This window comes from Thermobia domestica, chromosome 15 (assembly GCF_964235325.1).
Source record: "Thermobia domestica chromosome 15, izTheDome1.hap1.1, whole genome shotgun sequence".
Lineage (NCBI taxonomy): Eukaryota > Metazoa > Arthropoda > Insecta > Zygentoma > Lepismatidae > Thermobia > Thermobia domestica.
The window spans coordinates 196,363,693-196,385,918 of record NC_137468.1 but is presented as its reverse complement, the minus strand read 5'-3'; the positions used below and the strand labels follow the sequence as shown (position 1 = coordinate 196,385,918).

Here is a 22,226-nt window from a genome sequence, read left to right as displayed (position 1 = left end):
AAATTGACAATAACATATAAAAAAAAATCAAGACTTTTGTACCTTATCCTTTCTCAGGGACCCCAAAGACTTCTAGTATATAACTGCTTCTCTTCTATTTATTGCTATTCGGCCAGTGTTCGGGGGCCGCGATGGCTCAGTGGTAGAGCGTTCACCTCTGGTGTACGGGATCCCTGGTTTGATCCCAGCTTGCGCCTAGTGAACTTTGTGGTGGGCAAACACCGTGTGCTTGGATTTCTATGGGTTTTCCCGTTTCCTTCCACTTTCTTCATTACACTATTTCATTCATTTCTCATCATCACCGTCTCTTTTAGCCTAGCCGGCATAACCGTGAGACATAAAACTTCAAGATTTCATTTCGTTTCGTATGATAGAACTTTCGAGCTGCTCATTTCTCGGAGGGTGCGTATATTCACCAGATTAAGATTGAAATTCATCACAAATTAGAACAATAGTGACCTTACACCCCTTCACTACAATTGCAATATTATTTTGACTCGCAACGATAGTTTATCCGATATACAGGGTTTTCATAAAGTCTGGACGGGACGGATTTAATTTGCTTATAATTTTCATAAAAATGCTCATAATTAAATTTTTAGTTGGCAACACTGTTAGATAAGCGACAACTCTGAACACGTTGAGAGAGGGAGAGGGAGGGCAAGGGTCAGTTTCTTACCAAATTCCATCCATTGTTGTTTCAATGTTGACTGTTAAAAGTAAGTTGTAAGCTGTATTGGTGTGTGTGTCTTTTAAATAAATAAATAAATGAAAAACTCCTCTGAGAAGACTATTTTTTTTTACCGTATCAAAGATGGCGTCGGTGAAAGAGAAAGCGCAATGTGTTCTGTGGTACGCAGAGCTAAAATCACCAATTCTGGTGTGTCGAAAGTTCACCAAAGAGTTCAAAAAGCCGGCACCGACTGAGAGTGCAATCCGAAAGTGGCATGCTAAGTTCTTGGAGACAGGAAGCGTCCTGGACCGTCCTCGAAGTGGGAGGCCGCCAACATCGCCTGCAACAGTGAGCAGGGTAAGGGAAAGCATCATCAACAGCCCACAGAAGTCGATTCCTAGACCGTCCATGGAACTCTGAATTCCATGTGTGGCGGTGAATGAACTGAGCTCGTGCAGATTACAGGTAAAAATTTAATCCTTCCGCTACCGTTTGCACTTTATTTGATTTCAATATGAGCATTTTTATGTGAATTATAAGGGAATTAAATCCGTCCATACTTTATGAAAACCCTGTATATGTTCTTTCCAACAGAATAACCTTCTCCTTCGTTTCATTGCAATGAAAGATACAGCCATTTTACACACTTAAACACGCTTGCACTTACGCACTTTCGAGTGACAAACTCAGTACTGATAAGGAATTTTTACTCATCAGACTCAGTATGAAAATACTTGAGCAAAATACAAGATCTTTAAATGAGACTTCTAATCGGAAATCTGATCCCTGATTCATTCCTAACGATCAATCAACTTACAGAGAAAGAAATTACACAAAAATTCCAAAATACCTTCCCCCTGCTCTATCCTTACAAATGCATAGAAATAATATTAATTACATGTATAGGTAATTCTTATGCCTTTTAAATAATTTATCCCACTGGCAAGAGCGGACTTGCTTACCTGGCTACCTGGCAATTGCCAACATGACAAAGAAGAAAGTATATTTCTAGGTTAAATATTTTGTTCGAAAATTTAATCTTTAGTCTGTATGCTAGATAGATGCTTTCAACACCTTCCACTGCTAGATTGTTTTAATTTTTTTTTCCATGCACAATATTTTTAAAAATCAAAGAAGGTTTGATTTGATCATAATGTATAAAATATGGTTAAAATGTATCAGAATAATAAGTACAGTATTGTCAATGATTATTGGAAATATTTATGATTCATATGCGTTTATTATTATGTGTTGGGTATGCGATCTTATTGAGGCTTTGGTCTTCACTGTACGTGGACTTACAATAATAGGTTGTACAAAATGTACCTATAAACTATTAAAAGGAAGCAAAAATCATTTATGAAAGTCAATTTATTTGATTTTATCTGATATGAATGAAAGAAAAAAGCTCGAAGAAAATATATTAAACTCAGACTCCATTATAGAATATGTAGTTTAGCAATAAATTCGCAACTGTGTATCCAGTTAGGCAAATCAGAGTATCGCAGTGGATTATTAATTTCATTTTTTAAAATCATTTTAAAGTATTGTTCACTTCTTTTTTTTTTTTTTTTAAAATTATTTTATATTACACTCTTCATTTGCTGCAGGCAGGGGGTGGGTCTTGGCAGTCCGAATCCCCCTCCTCGAAATCCCGACTTTTCTGTAAATTTTGTCTAATTTTAGGGGCGATATTACAAATTTTAATACAATTTGCCCTCATATTGAATATGGAAACATCTCTTCCGAAATGAATTTCTGCTCACGTCCCTGGTTGTAAGTATTAAACAAGTTTAATTAACATATAACAAGTGACAGGATATGGTTTGGAGGTCCAGCTTCGCTTTCCTCTCTCTGGTTACCCCTGTATATATCGCTATTGTAAGTTCCTTGTTGCTCTCACTATTTTTTTTAATGTTAACTTTACCAAATAAACTTATCCTCCCTTTAGGTTGTAGAAGAAGGGACCGCGGTGGCGAAGTGGTACAGCGTTCATCTCTGGTGCTTGGGGTTCCGGGTTCAATCCCAGCCCCCGTCAAGTGAACTTTTGTGGTGGACAAATACCGTGTGCGTGGGTTTCCTCTGGGCTCTCCCGTTTCCTCCCACTTTCTTCATTCCACCATTTCATTCATTACCCATCATCACCGTCTCCTTTAGCCTCACCGGCATAACCGTGGGACGTAAAACTCAAGGATTTAATTTCATTTTAGGTTGGGAAGAGTTTATTTCTTCCTCCCCCCCCCCCTATTTAAGTATAGTCGTACACTTTTTGCTTGACATTTTTTGCACACTAATGAACGTTGGATTCAGACTGTTTGATGTCTGGGAAGTTTTGTGAATCGGAATTTGTGCAAAAATGTTTTCATTACGCAATAAATGAAACATGATTATGAGAACTATCATTTTAATCTGTTCTTTTTCTTTACACATAAGTAATGAGCGTCGGCGGTTTTTCTTCTTAACTCTTCAAAACTTTTCTGCACTCCTGATTCGAGTTAAGTTATTTTCGAGGAGTTACAATTCTATTTCTGTAGACAGAATAAACATTTGTCATTGAGGTTAAAAGAAATAAAATACATGTAAAGTGGATAGTGTTAAAAGTGATTCTACTGTTTTACGTACAAAACCAGACACTACGCACACCAGAACTTGTAGAACTATGTTTATGCTGTTTTTTCTATTTTTTCTATCTTTCTTTCTTTCTTTATTTTTTGTGATTAGGTATAACTTTGTTGCCGTGAATGGTAGTAGGGTGTCGAAAATCCGAATTCGTGAGCCTTGATGGTCGGATTCGTGGGTCAAAATTACGATGGTGGGCCAAAGTTCGCCAGTCCACCCCTGCCCTGTGATCATTAATTCTAAGTTATGAATTCCAATTCATTACATTGTTACCTTCTTTCTCAATGAAACTGGTTTCTTTCCAGTTTCTCAGAATCCTTCTGTTGAACACTTTTAATTACATTTATATTTGCTAAAGTAGGGCTACCAATATTTGAAAATTATTGTAAGGCGAAAGGGAAATTCCCGTTTTGCCTTACGATAACAAGTCATGAAGTACCAATTTATGATTGGCGTTTGTTGCGATAAGAATCATAAGGCAAAACGGGAAAAGGCGAACAGTGAAGACACGCTTTTTTCTTCCCGAATTTTGCGTCCCCTTACTTCGGCGTCCATGGACGTCGTCCCCCCCCCCCCCGCATGGCACGGCACTGCCTCTATTGCGGAAGAAGAAAAGGTTTGGTAGTAATTTATTTTAAAAGATAGAAGAAAAGAAAAAACTGCGTATTAGTAGATAGTAATTCTCCTATTAGCAAAATCTTCTCTACTACTATCTACTTTCAACATCTAAATTTTAAATAACGCTTTGCGTTTCTAATAAAAGTATCAGTAGGGAATACTGTGACATCAATTGTGTAGATTCGTATTTCTGACTCACCCTGTATGGTACCATGAAAATCCGTTAAGCTTCGAGTTTATACTAACTCTTAAATAGCTATACAATGTTTTCGTGTTTTTAAAATCTGTTCATTAATTTGAATATATTTATTTAAATGTAAAAAACAGTTGTTAATTATGGACAACGAGGAACACTGGAGAGGAATTTGGAGAACATATCAGCAGACATGGAGGATGTTAAGGCCTGGAACTGCAGCCCTCAGCAATTGCTTACAAGGTGCTAGAGCAATGACCATTATTGCTGGATTACAACACATTGACTTCCTTTTGGCTGAAAGGATTGTGGTAAGTACACACTAGTAATGATCTTTTCTTCTTTTTAATCAAATTGTCCCATCGTAAGAAATTTAGTTTACAGTTTTTGTACTTATGGAAATGTTTTCTTCAGGATTTTGCCAAGTAACTCATGTAGTGAAAAGCACAAACTTTTACTTCCCATTCTAGTATTTCATTCTTCTGAAGATGATCTATGATTGGCTTATTCTTCTTCTCGCATCGGTTGGTCTTCTCCAATCGTGGAGAACGCTGGCCTTCTACATAACGTTGCAGGAACGACAGTCAAAAGCATGGATCAGTCTATGAGTACCAAGATCCCCTGAGTTTCGTGTACTGAAGTCACGAGTCAACATTTTGTTCATTGTCTGATTTCGATGCCAATTGTCTCATTCGTTACAGAAGGTAAGACCATCAATCCCAGCTTCTAGTTAGAGGTCATAAAACAACTCTGCTAGTGAATGGACCATATTAAGATACAGGCCCGTATCCAGGGGGGTCTGGGGGGCCGCCCCCATAATTTTTGCTTCCTCCCTAAAATTTCACGGCTTGCAAATGAACTATAATATGGTTGGATCGCTCTCCCCTTACATTTTTGGGCTGGCTATGGGCCTGTTAGGACACAATTAATAAGCTTCGGCAATTCGAATCTCTCCACATCTTTTGTCCAAGAAATGGACTCTGCCATCTTTTGCCACAGTTTATGTTCTCAAAGCTAAAAGTCCTCTTCAAAGGCAAAAATTTTTTAGAACATGATTGTCATCAACACAATCGACAACAGAACTCAAGGGTACCAAGGAGAGGGCTTCTTCAATGGCTTCCAGTAGCTGCATCAACAATCAAAGTTGTACATCAAGAGAGGACATGACTACATTGAAACAGAAGAGCCATCACTTTCCTTCAGATAATACTTTTCACTTTATGAAATTAGTCCGGAAACTTTACGCCAGCAATGTATATAAGACAATTATTTAGTCCTTTATTCAGAGAACCACAAAATAAGCCTTTTCTCCTTCCGAAACAGTTCTTTCGCATCATATCATCACAAATACAACTACATTTTAATAGTTTCGTTGTATAGCAACAAAAGAATGATCATTTAGTTACAGAAGGCAAACGAATTACGCGGTATGGAAAACTTAATAAACTTAGCTAGTAAACAAGTATGTTATTGAATGACATATGTTGGGTCTTTTGTCATGAACTTAGTAACATACTTTATTTTTCCTGACATGAAAGCCATTATTTAAACAAGATAAAAGATAATCCAATTACGAAATTCTCACGGATTCAAATTAGTACGACATATTCATGCTCTCTCCTCTTGAACAACATTACTATAAAGAAAGTTCTGTCACCTTTTATGGAGGTCTGTGTTCAATTGGCTCTCACACCGTGAGTTGAATGTGAATGGAGATAAGATGAGTTGTTGCTGTGGGTATATCCAACATACTACCTGGTTATGGCAGTTCAGTTACACTGCGAACTTACGTAAGGGCAAAGTGAACATGGAACCTCCACAGGGAGTAATAAGGACGTGAATGCTGTATGAGTTCAAACTGAGGTCAAAGGCCACTTCAGCGAGGCGGAAGATATGCCAGGCCTTTGGAGAGCGTGTCGTGACTACGCGGACAGTGCAGCAGTGGTTTAACAAGCTTAAGAGTCGTGACGAAACACTCGAAGACGCATCACGTGCCGGAAGACCAACACATGTACAAAATAAAGATCTTCAGGCAGCAATTGAGGCGAACAGTGGCCAGACATGTGAGCAACTGGGACTACAATTCAATGTGAGTGGAGAAACCATTCGGTAACACCTACATCAACTTGGGAAGCACTACAAGTTGGGTCGATGGGTCCCACATGATTTGACTCAGGGCCAGAAGGCAACGAGACCAGACATCTGTGTTTCTCTGCTGTCTCGTCTGAGGAAGGAACCATTTCTGGACAGAGTATTGACATTGAGGGGGAGTGGGTCTAGTACGAAGCTTCACGGCGCCGTCATCATTGGTTTAGCATCCCATGAAGCGGTTCCGAAACAGCACTGCACCAGTAGAAGGTCCCCCGGTGTGTTTGGTGGACTGCTCGCGGGATCATGCATAGGAAACTGCTACCAGCTGATCAGATCATCAATGTAAATGTGTACTGTCAGCAGTTGAGCCGTGTTCAAGGAAAACTCAAAACTCTGGAGCCAGCACTTCTGAATCGCAAAAGTGTCCTCCTGTTACAGGACAACGCTAAGCCCTAAGTGGCTAGGATGACCCGGGATACCATTCTACGCCTTGGATGGGAAACACTATTGCATCCACCATAATCCCCGGACATTGCACCGTCCAATTATCACCTGTTGCATTCATTGAAAAATCACTTTAAAGGACGTCAGTTCAAATCCCTAGTAGAGGTGCCAAAATGCACTTGATACCTTCTTCGCTCCACAACCCACCAAGTTCTACCGCAATGGAATGCATGGCCTGGCATGGAGCGTTGCCAGAAGGTCGTTGATGCTGATGAGGACCATTTTTGATCTTCCAGTTACGTCTTAGGTGACATATCGATGTTCGAAGATGGTGGGTGAAAAAGATATAGAACTTTCTTGGTTACCTTTATATATACGCACTCAATTAGGGTAAACTTTACACGCTCCACCTGTGCATCAATAATAGAATCGCTTGAAAAGGGTGTAGTAGAGTAGGGTAGGGTAGAGTAGAATAAGATAGGGAGGTAAGAGTTTATTTTGTGCCGACCAGTGACTCCATAGTATAAGTAGTAGTAGTAGTAGTAGTAGTAATAGTAGTAGTAGTAGTAGGAACGGGTTAGAAGCCCCGCAAGAGTTGGTTGGGTTTTGTTCTTCTTGAACTGTTCCTCCGGGAACTAGATCAGGTGAATCGGTTGCAGTCACTGGTCGGCACAAAGTAAACTCCTGCCGATAGGGATAAGTAGGGTAGGGGCAGGAACTGATTAGTTTAAGGTTATTAAAGTTTTTACCCATTTTCATAAAATTAATAGAGTCTGGTTTCTCTGTTCTGAGTGAGTATACCAGTTGGAGCGGGCGTTGTAAAGTTAACCCCACAATTATTTACATAAAGTATGAATATCGTTGGATACTACAATAACTTAAACAGAATTGAATTCGTATGATTATTCTAAAATACTTAATTTCGAATTGTCCGTTATCGAAACTACTTGTGCTTGTTCTATAACCACAATGGTGGCTTTATAATAGAAATGCCGTGGCCATTAGCCATGTCGACTATTATTCTGGAATTGTTAAATAGTAAAGTTGTTTTAAAAACAAAATTGGTATCCACTTTAATTGCCAAGATCGCAACCAAAGTTACTTACAAGTACATAGGTATTGCTTCAGTACTATTCATCCGAATGTAATGGCTAATACGTCATTAGCTTTTCAATGAAATAAGCTTTTAAATGGTATCATGCGCATATGTGCATGATATACAAGAAAAGGGAAATTTGAGGTAAAATAGGGGAAAGCTTAAAAAAATCACTTTTTTGAAATTTGGTACCCTCCTGGAGCGACCTCGACTACAGTTTCCCTAACATAATCTACCTTGGAAAAACTACTCTATACGTAATGCGTGTGCCATGTTCATTGCTATTTCTAGAATAGTTGCGAGGAAAAGATATTTCTCAATCCTGTTTGATAATACCAAATATCATATATTTATATAAATATGGAAAAGTGGTAGGCTCTCTCTATATATATATATCTTAGCATGCTCAGCCAGGAGGATCGACAGGTGTTGCGGTTTGATTTGTGCTATATGTATGCCACATGGCGAGAAACGGATAACTTCAACCAATCAGAACCGTGTATTTATCTCCTATGGCTAGAGTCGAGTATGATTAAAATATATGGCCCTTGATTGCCACAGAACTAAATCATATAAAATTTTGTGGATGTAGGTAAGGAAATGAGGAGAGAGAAAGGAGGAAAACACTATAATGATCATGTGTTAATATATACGCATGAACTGTGGACCTAAAGTATCGTAAAGTAAGCATGGGCGGAGTTAGGAATTGTCTACTGGGGGGAGGAGATTTTTGGTCGGTCTCGGATCTGTGGAATACTTTCTAGACGAGTGTAGATTTAATATGAGTAACTCATTTTTTTGTCAAAAAGTTGGGGGACAGTGCCCCCCACGTCCCCCATCGCTCCGCTCATGAAAATAAGTGATTAACTTTCTTTTCGTTCCATATTTTTACGCTATCCCAGAACACGCGGTTTCATTTCAAGCCCAAATTTGAAGGGCCGCCATCATCTTACATCGTCAAACGCAAAAAATGGAAAATGTATAATATTATATCCTCTGAAGATAAGAAAAAAATCACGTTTTAAGCAAGCATGTAAGTTCTAGGGCAGGGTCGTACTGGAGAGGCGGGAAACCGGAAAATTTCCCGGTGGGCCCTGAACGGTGATTTTTTTTTTTTTTTTTTTTTTTAAGGCTCTCTGCCTCGTATCGTACGTAGCGGTATATGCACAAAATGACACACGTCACGTACTCCTGGCATATGGGAGTAACGGAACGGATACCGGTAATAGCAAGGATCTTATAAAATACAGGATCTGCCCTTACAACAAAATCTTGAAGTCATACGTCACAGTTTCGCCACCCCTATTCTGCCCACTCTGCCCAATAGGATCGCAATGTTTTGAGCCAACAATCATGGCGGAAACGAAAGTAGCCAATCAGACGATCGTAGAAACGAGAGTAGCCAATCAGACGTGCCGATGCTCGGTTGCTTTTTGGCTTCACCGATTTAATAGGATGAAGATACACATGGGCAGATCCTCTATTTATAACATCTTTGAGTAATACAATCAGCTAATCCCAAACCAGTGTTGCCAGCCCATGATATTGCGAAAATAGCCTTTCACATTTTTCGTAATTCAACCTTTGGAAGATTCCTGATTTCCCACTCTGCTTTCTAATTTTGCTAATATTGAAGTATTCAGTTAAATTGAAATTTCAAATGATGCCATAACTTGAAACTAAATAATAATTTACATTTTACATCACCATTGTTTTCCGTATAGAAAATATACAGGGCCCGATTAAGACCATTGGGGGCTCTGGAGCTGAAAATACAAGGGGGCCCCATTAAAACTTTTATGATGGGTCCTCTCTCAACAAGTTCAAAAGGGTCCATGATTTATATAGGAGTGACTTATGTAATGTTTTTTAAACTTTTATGGTGAAAATATTTTCAGTAATTTTTAAAAATTTTGGGACCCCTTACTCACTGGTAATACAGGGCAATGGAGAAGTGTTGCATTGGTATAAATTACAAATTGCTTCTAATTATTCATATATGTGTTTGTATGTGCACCAGCGGCACCTATAAAGGGTTCATGACAGGCAGTGGCGGCGGTTGGACGTTAAAAGTGGGGCAAGACATGATCTCAATATTTGTATATCAATGTTAGTTTTCATGGTTGCTTCTAACATTTTGTTTGACGAAAGGTTGTATAACTATTAGGATACTTAGTCTAGCAGCTAGGAGAGTCCTGTTGGGAGTTTGAGAGCCAGAAGGTTTGTTTATTTTACCGAGTTCTACTATCTTTAGTGTTTTAAAAAAAATTGGTCACATGTTCTGAATCGTGGTCATTATTGCGCAATGGCCGCCATCTTGAATATTCCTTTCGTATTCACTACATTTTTCTTAAATACATCTAGCTCAAGCTGTAATTGTCGCAAAGTTATCAGTTATACCTCGTTCGATTTGCAATAGTATAGGCTTTTAGGTGACATTATTTACTTGTCAGTAATACACACAAGAGGGAAGTAAATGAGGGAAATTTTGAAAATTTCCCTAAAAATTTTCCCTTTTACCGATTTTTTGCTATTCTTATATGGCAACGCTGGGTTCTAGGCGAGAAAGAAAAATTACATACATTTCCTGTAATGTGATAAATATATGCTGAAAGTTTTGTCTTGATTGGTTCACTAGCAGAGGAGTAATAAAATATTTTGTATTTTATGATTTTGGTCGCTCTAACAATCTTTCGATTTAATGAAAGTACTTTTGTCACATAGAAAGACCTCCAGCTCAGACTGTAATTGCCGCAGAGGTACAAATAATATTTCGTTTTATAATTTGTTTGATTAGAGTAATAAATGGTGCGGATTAATCTTACATATATGCCATTATAACTTATGACAAGGAATTATAAGGGAAATAAATATAAAATTCACACGAAATATTTTCCTTTAATGATGTGGAAACACTAAAAGATAGAAGTGGAACTACTAGAAATTCACTAAACATTAATACCCAATATTTAATTCACAAGTGAAGACATAGATTTTTTAAAAATCATAACATTTCATGTTTCGTAATTAAGAAATAGTCCACAAATGTCTGATAAACTGACACTTTCATCCCACATTTACACACATATTCTTCACTTTACATTTATAGAATGGACAACACGGCATTTGTTTCACTCTGCAAGGACAAACATTAACTTTTGCGCATGTCTTGCACATACAAGGAGAGACAAATTCAGGAGGTCTGAAATATCCAGTCGTTATTATTGGCTTAAGATATCCTGCTCCTTCTATGTAACCATACTCTAATGGATTCAGTGGTTGGGCTTCATCCAGCACAGTCATCCATATGTAGCACTGAAGATATGCACGCTGTATATGAAAGACTATCGTTGATGATGGTGGACATAGTTGAGAAAAGTTGATAGCTTTTGCTTTGTGGTATTGTTCAAATCGTACCATACCACAGTTTGTTTTTGGTGAACCAAGTACTTTTGCGATAAAAAGCTCGGCATTTTGTATCATTCCTTCATTCAAGGGAGCAACCCCAAAATTGTTCAACAGGGTTCCTGATGTCATTGCTGTTTTAAGTGCCATAAGTTTTCTCCCAACCTTACTTGTGGTATCGCAACCAGTTAAACTGTGAACAGCAGGAAGAACATATAAAAGTGTGTCGTCCATGTTCTCCGTCATTTTGTGAAGTGGTATGTACCTCATAGATGGTCGTGTGTCTTTGACAACCCACAGTTCTTTCAGGCCACATTTTTTATAACTCTTTTTGAAATGATATAGTGCCGAAATCATAACATCTGTATCTACTGAGGCAATCATAACTCTTTCAATGGAATCAGTTTCGACCATGTGTTGGATGTGTTTCATGATTCTATTATCAGCTTCCTCACATTCACAGTAAAGATCTGGTACCAAACTAACAGATTCTTCGGTTAATTTCAGGCATAGCTTTGGGTTATGTTTGTGACCTCCTCCCAAATGCAAAGATTTTATAGAATTTCCTTGATCGACAATCCACTCGATGAATAGTTCTTGCAAACGAGCTTTGTTCTGGCTTGAAGCCCAAAAAAGTATCCATGTTGACAGGAAGGGCTGCATTTGGGTTACTAGGAATCACATCAATAGGATCAACATTTTTTTGTCGCCTCAGTCGCTCCCAGTTTTTGATACTTTTATCTTGATACAAGTCAAACACTATGTCAGTGCGCAAACAACCTTCGGAGAGTTTTAAAAATATTTTCCACAAATAGTCAAAGTAGTCTCCAAACGTGTTACACATAAGTCGTTTGACATAGACTTTTCGAGCGTACACCATAAAGTCAGTCACCATTGCTGCTCTCGTTTCCTGCGTTGGTAGATGACTAACTACATAATTCTTATTTAAAAAGTGTTTTTCAAGTTCTTTGCTGAGTTGTGCTTTATCTGTTTTCTTTAAGAACTCATCATCTGTTAGATAATACGATGTAGATGTAAGCTCGTATTTTAGTACTGTCTCAATATCGAAATTTCTTGAACATGCTACTTCTATGAACCGAATAGCATTATTTGTTTCTTGGAGTGCCGTCTCGGTTGCAGATATGTGTTTCTTTATCTTTGGAAATTGTTTATGTATGGGATCTAGAATACCTTTGGATTTGTCAATAAACCTTTCTTGAACGAAGTTTTTGTAGCTAGTATCTCCTTTTCCTTGTATAGAGAGTAAGTACTTAGCTATTGCTTGACCAATTTTTGTTCCACTTATAATGTTAGAAATTCCACAACTATCAACTTTCGAAAAGGGATTTCCTTTCTTAAGCACAAGAGTTATCAAATCTAAAATATTTTGCTGCTCTTGAATTGTTAAAGACTTCGAAAACTCATGATGAAGAGCATATTAATCGTCTTCATTAAGGCCACAAAACCGCCTCAAAAAGTATGTTATATTTTCTTTCTAATGTTTGATAAGATCGTGTTTTGTCACGGCTTCTTTTCGTCTGGTTACTCCGGTTATACCTCCAGATCCCTTAGCTGGCTTATTGTAGTGTTGCTCTAGTGCTTGATCCAATGCAACGCTGCTAAATCTATTGTTACGATGTTGAACTGTGGAATGACCGTTCTTAAACTCATTATAGATCAGAGGATGTTCTTGTTCTAGTTTTAACCAATCGTGGTAATATAGAGTACACCATCATGCATAATTTGTTCTGTCAAATGAGAAGAAGAGTGGCAAACACTCTCTTGGCTGCACACATGCAAGTCCCAGTTATTTTCTCTGTCTGCTCGAATTGTCTCTGAGAAGAGGAGCAAGTGTGGAGACAAACTGTTCCCAATAAGCAAACATTTCACTTTTTTGTGCTCCACTTTCTCTAAATTTCTCAAAGTCCATTCTGATATCACTTAGGTTTTCGATAGCACATTTAGTTTCTTTAGTTAAACTTTGTTCTTCATACACTGATAAATGTATGCGTTTTACTATTGAGAACAATTCGGAGTATTTAGTTGTGTTAACCTGTTCCATGAACGCCTTCCACTCCAGTGTTTCCATTATTTCACAAAGCATTCCTATTGCTCTAACTCCCCTGCTATAGTGGTTTCCTTTTAAAGCGCTTTTAGCAGTGTGTGGACCCATGGTTTCAGTCTGAACAAGAATTTCCAAAGCTCCACTGCTCTTGAGGTATAGACCAATACATGCAAGCACGACTTTCTGAAGATGAAATCCTCCGAGGCTAAGAAATATGTTTGAAAACTTTTCGGGTTGAAGAAGCTGAATTTCTTTAGCTATATGATATACGCCTTCGTCACACCACAGTGAACTCTCTTCGACATTTAACTGGTGCAAGATATCTTGGAAATTACACATTGTTGTATAAATAGAGTCATACCGAGTTGCAGGATAGGGTAGTGTTGGAGTATATCCCGTAATGATCCTGTGAGATGGATGTTCAGACAGAGCACTCATAAAAGAGTTTCTAGAGGGAATCTTAACTTCCTGAGGGAAATCTAATTGAGGTACTTTGGATTTTTTAAGAAATCTTGAAAGAAACCATATGAGAAACTTAAAAGAAACCACCTGCCTGGCTGTTTTATTTCATTTGCTGTAATTAGGTCACTGCGAGGAACGAAAGTACTGAGGATACTGCACCTTGTTTTTGGCTTTGTGTAGTACAATAGCTTTTGGGCATGTATATCTTTAGTGAGAGTCCGTGAAGTGATATCAATGCCAAACGTTCCCAGGTATCTCTCTGGACTATCAGGTTCTTCTAACGAGACGTTAAGTTTATCACTCAGATGATGGTCTTGAAACAAGACAAGTACTGTGTCGTGTGTTCCATGCATTCCTGAAAATGTAGCTTCTTCTCTGTCAAAATTGTCCATAACACCTCGAACAGGAATGTTGGGTTTTATTGATGGAGGTATGGGAACATGGTGTCCTTTAGCCCTAATAATAGTCCTGTTTGCTAGCATTTGATCTTAACGTAGTAGATCATCATAACTGCAGCATAGCCCTTGACGGTTCAACATGGTGATGAGAGTTTTGGATCTACTTAAATGGTGTATTGCTTGAGCATTAGCGACATGTAACGGTGTTTTTTTAAGCCATTGTGTATTAAGAAATAGTTTATCTGAAATAAGGTATCGCGTCTACTTTGAGTACTTGATGATTTACAGAATGAGGGTACTAATTCGTGAAGGAACTTTTTCCATTGCTTTGGCCGTGACTTATTCTATAGATTAAGAGTAACAACCAGTACTTTATAAGGAAGAAAATCTGAAATCACTTACCTTTAAATCATTAATCTTCGCTTTATTGACGGCTTAGACATTAACCTCGACTTTTGGTCATAGTCAAGACTCGAACAGTGCTGCCAACCTACGCACCAAGAAATTTCCTCTTGTATTTACTGTGCTACAGAGAAAAATAGAAATTTTTAATCGTATTTTCCACATTTTTTGATCCTTCCCATACGCACTTCTGGGAAGCCACCTAAAGGCCTATATCATTAAAAGTAGATCTTGATATTATTTGTATCTCTGCGGCAATTACAGTCTCAGCTGGAGGTCTTTCTATGTGACAAAAGTACTTTCATTAAATCGAAAGATTGTTAGAGCGACCAAAATCATAAAATACAAAATATTTTATTACTCCTCTGCTAGTGAACCAATCAAGACAAAACTTTCAGCATATATTTATCACATTACAGGAAATGTATGTAATTTTTCTTTCTCGCCTAGAACCCAGCGTTGCCATATAAGAATAGCAAAAAATCGGTAAAAGGGAAAAATTTTAGGGAAATTTTCAAAATTTCCCTCATTTACTTCCCTCTTGTGTGCATTACTGACAAGTAAATAACGTCACCTAAAAGCCTATACTATTGCAAATCGAACGAGGTATAACTGATAACTTTGCGACAATTACAGCTTGAGCTAGATGTATTTAAGAAAAATGTAGTGAATACGAAAGGAATATTCAAGATGGCGGCCATTGCGCAATAATGACCACGATTCAGAACATGTGACCAATTTTTTTTTAAACACTAAAGATAGTAGAACTCGGTAAAACAACCAAACCTTCTGGCTCTCAAACTCCCAACAGGACTTTCCTAGCTGCCGGATTATACTATATTTTCCAGTTAAAATACCGTGTATCGTGTTTCATATTTTATTAAGTAAATTAGCAAGAGCAACGCAAGTAGATACTAGCGCTTTTTACTCTTAAACAACGAAGGTGTAAGAAGCGATTTGATTCCTTGCTCAAGAACATCTTAAAATTCTGTCTGAAAAATTGTGTGATCAGATTATTTAATAACAAATTTGCAAAACAAATGAACAGAAATTATAATATTAATCGAATACTAATGAAAAATGATGCTTTTTTTTGCAAAAGTTACATTGAAACCAGGGATTAATGAACAACTTATATTTTTAATTCCACACATGCTATTAAATGTATGTTATTACTCTTAGAAAGACAATAAATACTACAAGCATATGCTACGACATTTAAAGAAATACTTACTTTTGCAGCTTCCCGAAACATGTTCGTTGCCATTAGGTGCAGTTTTCACTTTCTTGGAATACATCAAAACTCAATAATACTTAGATTAATACTCCAGTTATACAAAATAATCCTAAAACCTAGAATTATGTTGAATTCACTAAGTTTAATTAGCTCATCCGTGGCTAAGCGGTTAGCGTACGCACCTTTGGCGTAGGAGGCTTGGGTTCGATTCCCAGCGGGAGCTCATGTGGTTCGGATTCCACGTTAATCAGTAGGTCCACGTCTCATATAGCCTCGCTGCTGAACGGGACGTTAAACTCAAAATCAACTCAACTCAACTCAACTCACTAAATTTAATTGTATATACAAAATTATATATGTACATCCCTAAACTCGTATATTAACTGCATATATTGCCGCGCCTTTGACGTGGGAAACCCGAGTTCGATTCCTGGCGGAAGCTCATGTGGTTCGTATTCCACGTTAATCAGTAGATCCACGTCTCATATAGCCTCACTGCTGAACAGGATGTTAAACTTAAAAAATCAAATCAAAATATTCCTTACTATTAGAAAGATGAAAATACATTTTAGGAACTTTCGATTTTTGTGCAATTAAAGAATAACGTGATTCACAAGTTGAGAAGGACTTTTTTTTTTTAACGAAATGTTATCTCAATTACTACCAAAGCGGCTGACACCTATTGAGCCCTTGTAAGAAGAATGAAAGTACACTCGAATTGTGACGCTCCAAGAGGTTAATTTTTGGGCCATTTTTTGTGGCAATTGGCAATTAAAACGCAATTCCTTTAGCTTTCTTAACTGAACGGGAAGACAACCAATACGCACTCACGGGACGGCAAATATTTTATGACACAATTTTTATCCTATGAACCATTAATACATACAAAAACTTTATATTTCCAAATGAAACTATATACATTAATGGGTAATTTCAAAAAGGTGGGGGCAACTGCTCCCTTTACCTCTTCTAATCGCCGCCCATGGACACAGGTATGCCATTGTTATTTTTAGAGAGAGATGTGAATTAATGGATGATTGTAGAGTTGCAAGAGAAGAATGGGGGATTGAGCATTACGTCAGATCAGTTAGTGTCAGGGGAGAAATTGTTGCCTAAAAAGTTTTAAATCTGCATTTTATAAGACTTTTCAGGATGCTTGATCGGAGTGACACTCCCGGACTCCTTTTAATTGTCAGGGGAGGGGAGCAGTACGTACATGTGAATGGGTCCCCAAGAAAGCACCTTCCTGGTGGGCCCCTGGGTTGCAGTACGACTCTGTTCTAGGCCATGATAATTGGTGATAACTAAGGCCCGGATTTTTATGTAGTCCAAAGTACCGAAATATGTACATAAATATTTAGCAAAAATCAATGAAATATGTAAGAAATATGTTAAAAATATGAAAATGTGTAAAAATGTTTTTTCGTGTTTATTTTGTGTCTGTGCTATTTTATTAGCTAATTAATATACTGTAACATATTTATGTAATAAAAGCTTAACAAGTGTAAATAACTTCCTACAGATACGTATAAATTTTCAGAAGAAACAAATGAAAATATGTATAAAGAAATTAAAAAATCACATTATTGAACATATAAACACAAAAAAAAATATTTATTTAAACAAAAGGCACTTACTCTTGGGACGAACAATGAACCACTAAATAATTTTACGCAATGGAAAAACTTTCTCACTAACTTGTCACTGGTACGTTCAAATTTTCACTAAGAACAAATAAAATTGTCTCGTGGAGAAATGAAAATCACATTATTGAATATCAAAAGAGAAAAAAATATTTAAAAGAAAGAACGCTTACCTTTGGAACTTTCAAATTTATAACTGCGCGTTTGAAAACTTCACTAACTTTCGATAGATACGTTCTAGCTTTAACAAGGAACAAATAGACTTTGTAAACACATTATTGTATATCAAAATAGAAAAAAATCTTCAAAACAAAAAACGCTTACTTTCCAGACGAAAAATAAACCACTAAATATTTTATATAATGAATTGCGTATTCAAACACTTAGTGTTACTAACTTGACACAAATACGTTCAATTTTTTTTAAAAAAAGGAATAAAATTGTCTATAATAGTAGGGAAATGAAAATCACATTATTGAATATCGAAATAGAAAAAAAAATATTAAAAATAACGAGCGCTTACTTTCGGAGCGCACCATGAACCACTAAGTATTTTATATGATGGTATTTGAAAAATTCTCTAACTTCCCACAGATACTTCAAGCTTTTACTAGTAACAAATGAAATTGTCTCAGAAAAAATGAAAACCACATTATTGTATATGATGAAAAAAATCTTAGAAAAAAAAGCGCTTACTTTGCTGAATCTCAATGAACCACTACATACTTTTCCAATTGTTCAGGAGCTAAAGAGAGTCGTTGGTCAGTCAGGATCCTTTTATAGGCTGAGAAAGACCTCTCCACGTCGCAGGAAGTGACAGGCGCGAACTTCAGCAAATGACATTTTCCAGGACTGATTTCCTCAGGGGCCTCCGTTTCTTCTCCATCCAATATCCTGCATGCAGTCCTCAATGTTAGGTATCCTGGAATCCTCTTCAAACTGACTGGAACTTTCGGGCAATTTTCGCACCTGTTTCTCCCTGCAGAATGTTGAGTTTCTTGTGTTTCCGTAGAGGTTGCACATACAAAAAAAGGTGAGAAAGCCAGCCAACTGTATGCGTTTTAGTTTGTTTTGTCGGCACACATCCGAGTGGCGTCTGCTTGCAAAGGCGATAAGCACAAAAATCCTTATATTGTTTTCTTTATTTATATATAAGAAAACTGATTTTTTTCAGGATTGGAAGCGATAACTGACGACGTTTTTTTTTTCATATTGTAGAGTGTACGATTTGGTTTAACCCAGCTTTCCCTCAATGCAAATCGGTTGAACAAAGTGAGAGTAAAAATACAGATCATTAAATAAAGTACTTTTTGAGTTATTATTCCATATATGGGCCTATTTTTATTTGCGTATTATTTAAAGAAAATTAGCGAAGAGGAGCCAGAAAACTGAATTTATTTAAAAATATGTACAGTAGACGGAAAATATGTAACAGATTTCAAAATATGTAAAAATATGTAACGTGATTTTGGTTTATATGGCTCCTTACTTCGTAATTTGCGAACATTTCATATTTTCACCAGCGTACATACAAAGGAAAAAATATGTAAAAACATAAAAATCCGGGCCTTAGTGATAACGTTTCATGTGTGCATGACACAGCGTTTGTGCCAAAAGGGTTACAAAACCACTTTCTTTTGTCTCTGACTCCTGACTTGAGATACTATCATAGTGTTTACCTGGCTTGTTTTGAATGAAAGAAAAAAAAAATCTTCTGTCAGGACGGCTGGCCTTGAAATCCTGAATGTAATAGGGTCTATTTCCACCTTTCGAGAAATCGAAATATAAACGAGTGCAAAGTGCGGGTGGGTTTCCATGGATTTTCTTTGTGCGACAGGGGAATTCCATAGTTTCATCCCAAATGTGTACAATAGATTATGAATGTTTAAGTGGTATTTTAAATGAGATATATGGCTTTAAATGTACGTACAAAATTTAATAAAACCTAATTTTGTACAATAACATCCAATTTTACCAAATAAAACCTAATATTACCCAATAAAACTCACTAGGCTGGTTTTTCACAACTTTGGTTCATGGTACAGAAATGAATATTATTATTATTATTATTATTATTATTATTATTATTATTATTATTATTATTATTATTATTATTATTATTATTATTAATAATAATAATAATAATAATAATAATAATAATAATAATAATAATAATATTTATAGTGGAACTAATAGTAGCAGAAGTAGTAGTTGTTTTTGCTTTTAATTGTGAGAAAATACTGATGAACAATTTAGAAGTATTTTGATTCTTCTTTCTCTTTTTACCAAGAAAAGAGCTAGTGTAGATTAAATAATTTTTAACAGAGTATTAGTCGTTATTTATTAATATCTTTTTTCAGACGAACCTGAATGTACAAACAACAAGACTGATCATTCGGCTGAGGTTTGTTCGTGGCTCGCCGTTATCTGAAATACTTGAGTTTATTACTGAGACCGTAGACAGGTATGAATTTATACATAAATACATTTTTATTGGAGAGTAGTTTACTGAATGATGACATTTTTTAAAAAACATGCAAATTTTTTGAAAACTGTTTCTAATGACATTTCATCATTAAATAAATAATATATTATTAAGAACCATATTATAAGTCACCTTTCGCAAGAATCCAGAACGGGTATTTACTCTTGGGGATAAGTTACTTTTATAGCCTTTTCTCGAAAACGCCTCAAGAGCTTTCGTTCATGTTTCATAAATAAATATCCCATTAGTTGCCTTAGAATTCAGGATGCGGCATAAGTACGCCCTTTTTTAATTACTCAAATTAATTGCACTAGTTAGATGTATAACATAAAGTACAGTAGTTTCTAAGAAATTAAGTATTGCTCCATGAAAACAACAAAACAACGTCACTCATTGAGATTAAATAACATTTTCGAAATGTCCACCTTCTTGTTCAGTACAATGTTGAACCCTACCAAGCAACACTTCTAGAAACCTTTTGACTCATTTCCAAGTTAATTTCAGAAAATTTGTCGGAAATTGCTTGTTTTAACTCAGGAATTGTTTTTGGTTTCAGGCTGTAAACAAGATATTTTAATACACCCCACACGAAAAAGTCTGGTGGTGTTAGGTCTGGTGACCTTGATGGCCATTCAATTGCTTCACGTGGTTCTATCCATCTGCCCTCAAAATAAACATTTAACCATTCTCGAATGTTTAATGCATGCTGCTGAAAGTAAATGCCATTCTGATTTTGAACTCGGAGCCAGAATTCAGTTTGTAGCATACGTAAATAATTATCTTGATTAACAGTGCCATCAAAGAATATCGGCCCTATTATTCCCATTAAGAAATGGCAACCCAAGCTATAACCCTTGGTAAGTTGAGAGCAATTAAAGCTATAAAGGGCGTTACTTATGCCGCACCCTGTATATTATTTTTCAAAAAGACCTGAAAAGATTATCCCTGCCAGAAGCTGTTTAGATGCAGAAAAGATGTAGGTCAGTGGATGAGAGGTCTTGTGAATATTGTGGATGAGGTAAAGCTCCGCATGTGATTGATTGCATATTTTGCAGCTCCATTTGTGAGACATTGTTGTGGCACGTTATCCTTGATACTTTCCTCTTGAAGAATGCCGGGTATATATTTCAAACATTTCTGGCTTTATCCATGTTGAGTGATTTATTAATATATTTAATCCTTTGTTGGCAGCAAGGCTGAAGTGAGGTAAAGTGAGAAGGCCTATAGGTAAAGTGAGATCAATCCATCATTGCTCTCCTATCGGGAATCGATCCCAGGATATCGTATACCAGAGGCTAGTCAGTAGATAAGTGGGGAAAATGCATCCACGTTATAGCTCCATGGTTTTGGCTTAGGTGAAAATGGGGTTTGCTGCATCGACCTTTTGAAAACGTGTGGCCTCGCGTAGCGTAGTCGCTAACGCTCTCGCCTTCTGTATGAGCGGTCCCGGGTTCGATTCCCGGTGGGGGCACTCGGTCGAAGAAGTGTAAAACGCTTTTTCAGGCCAGCCTCCCTGAATTAGCTTTTCCTGGGTATTCCTCATTCACACCAGACAAATACCGGGATGATGCCTAACTTATGGGTCCCAGGCCACTTCCTTCCTTCCCTTTCCCAGGATTGTGTGCTCGCCGAGGGAAGTGAAGGGCTAAATGGCCTTAGATGCCGAAAGCCCAGAAATCTAAATCCTAAATCCCCTGTTGAAAACGTGTATTTAAAAGAATTAACCTTTCTTTAAAAAATATCTTATTTTAATTTTCCACGATGATGACTTACATTTCAAATTGTTTTAAAAATTCAACTTAAATTTTATCCTAAAGTCACATGTATGAAACACTATTTCCTAACAGTACCTTGATACAGACAGTAGTTCCGAATAATTAAATTTTACTTTTTAACCCATTAGCTTCTCTGTTAATTATGTTTATCACTTACAGCTGAGGACACTTGTGAAAATAAATAATTGAATCTCAAATTTAAGGACTTACATAATTATATTTTGAAACTAAGAGAGTTGTGACAACCATAGCCGTAGCTACAGATTTCGGCACTTGAGGCAAAGTACAATTCGGCGCCCCCATTACACTCACCTTGTCAAGCTTCCCCCACTCTTTTTCTTTTTACATATAAGAGAAGCATCTTTTGTTGTTATGCTACGCTGAATTTTTATTAAGCTGCTTAGACAGACCATTGCAATAGCCAAAAGCGATTATTATGCATTCTTTTACAAATAAAAGCTGTTTTCAAGAGGCTTATTTTAGACTTTTTGTTAAACTTGACAAAACTATCTTTCCTTGTATAGAAATCCGCTTAGAAAATGGAAATTTACAATTACTGTATTTACAACGTTTCAAACTATCGATAAGAAATGAAATTTCAATACATTAGAAACTATGTG

At 36.8% G+C, this 22,226-nt stretch overlaps 1 protein-coding gene across 1 annotated transcript in view; it reads left to right on the top strand.

Annotated features, from left to right (window-relative positions):
* Positions 1–4,237: 4,237 nt before the first annotated feature.
* Positions 4,238–22,226, top strand: part of LOC145671995 (uncharacterized) — a 50,394-nt gene continuing 32,405 nt past the window's right edge. The window contains exons 1-2 of the mRNA XM_081741177.1: positions 4,238–4,414; positions 19,707–19,810. Coding sequence (XP_081597303.1) covers positions 4,247–4,414; positions 19,707–19,810 — 272 coding nt within the window. The 5' untranslated portion in view covers positions 4,238–4,246. The remainder of the gene's footprint in view (positions 4,415–19,706; positions 19,811–22,226) is intronic.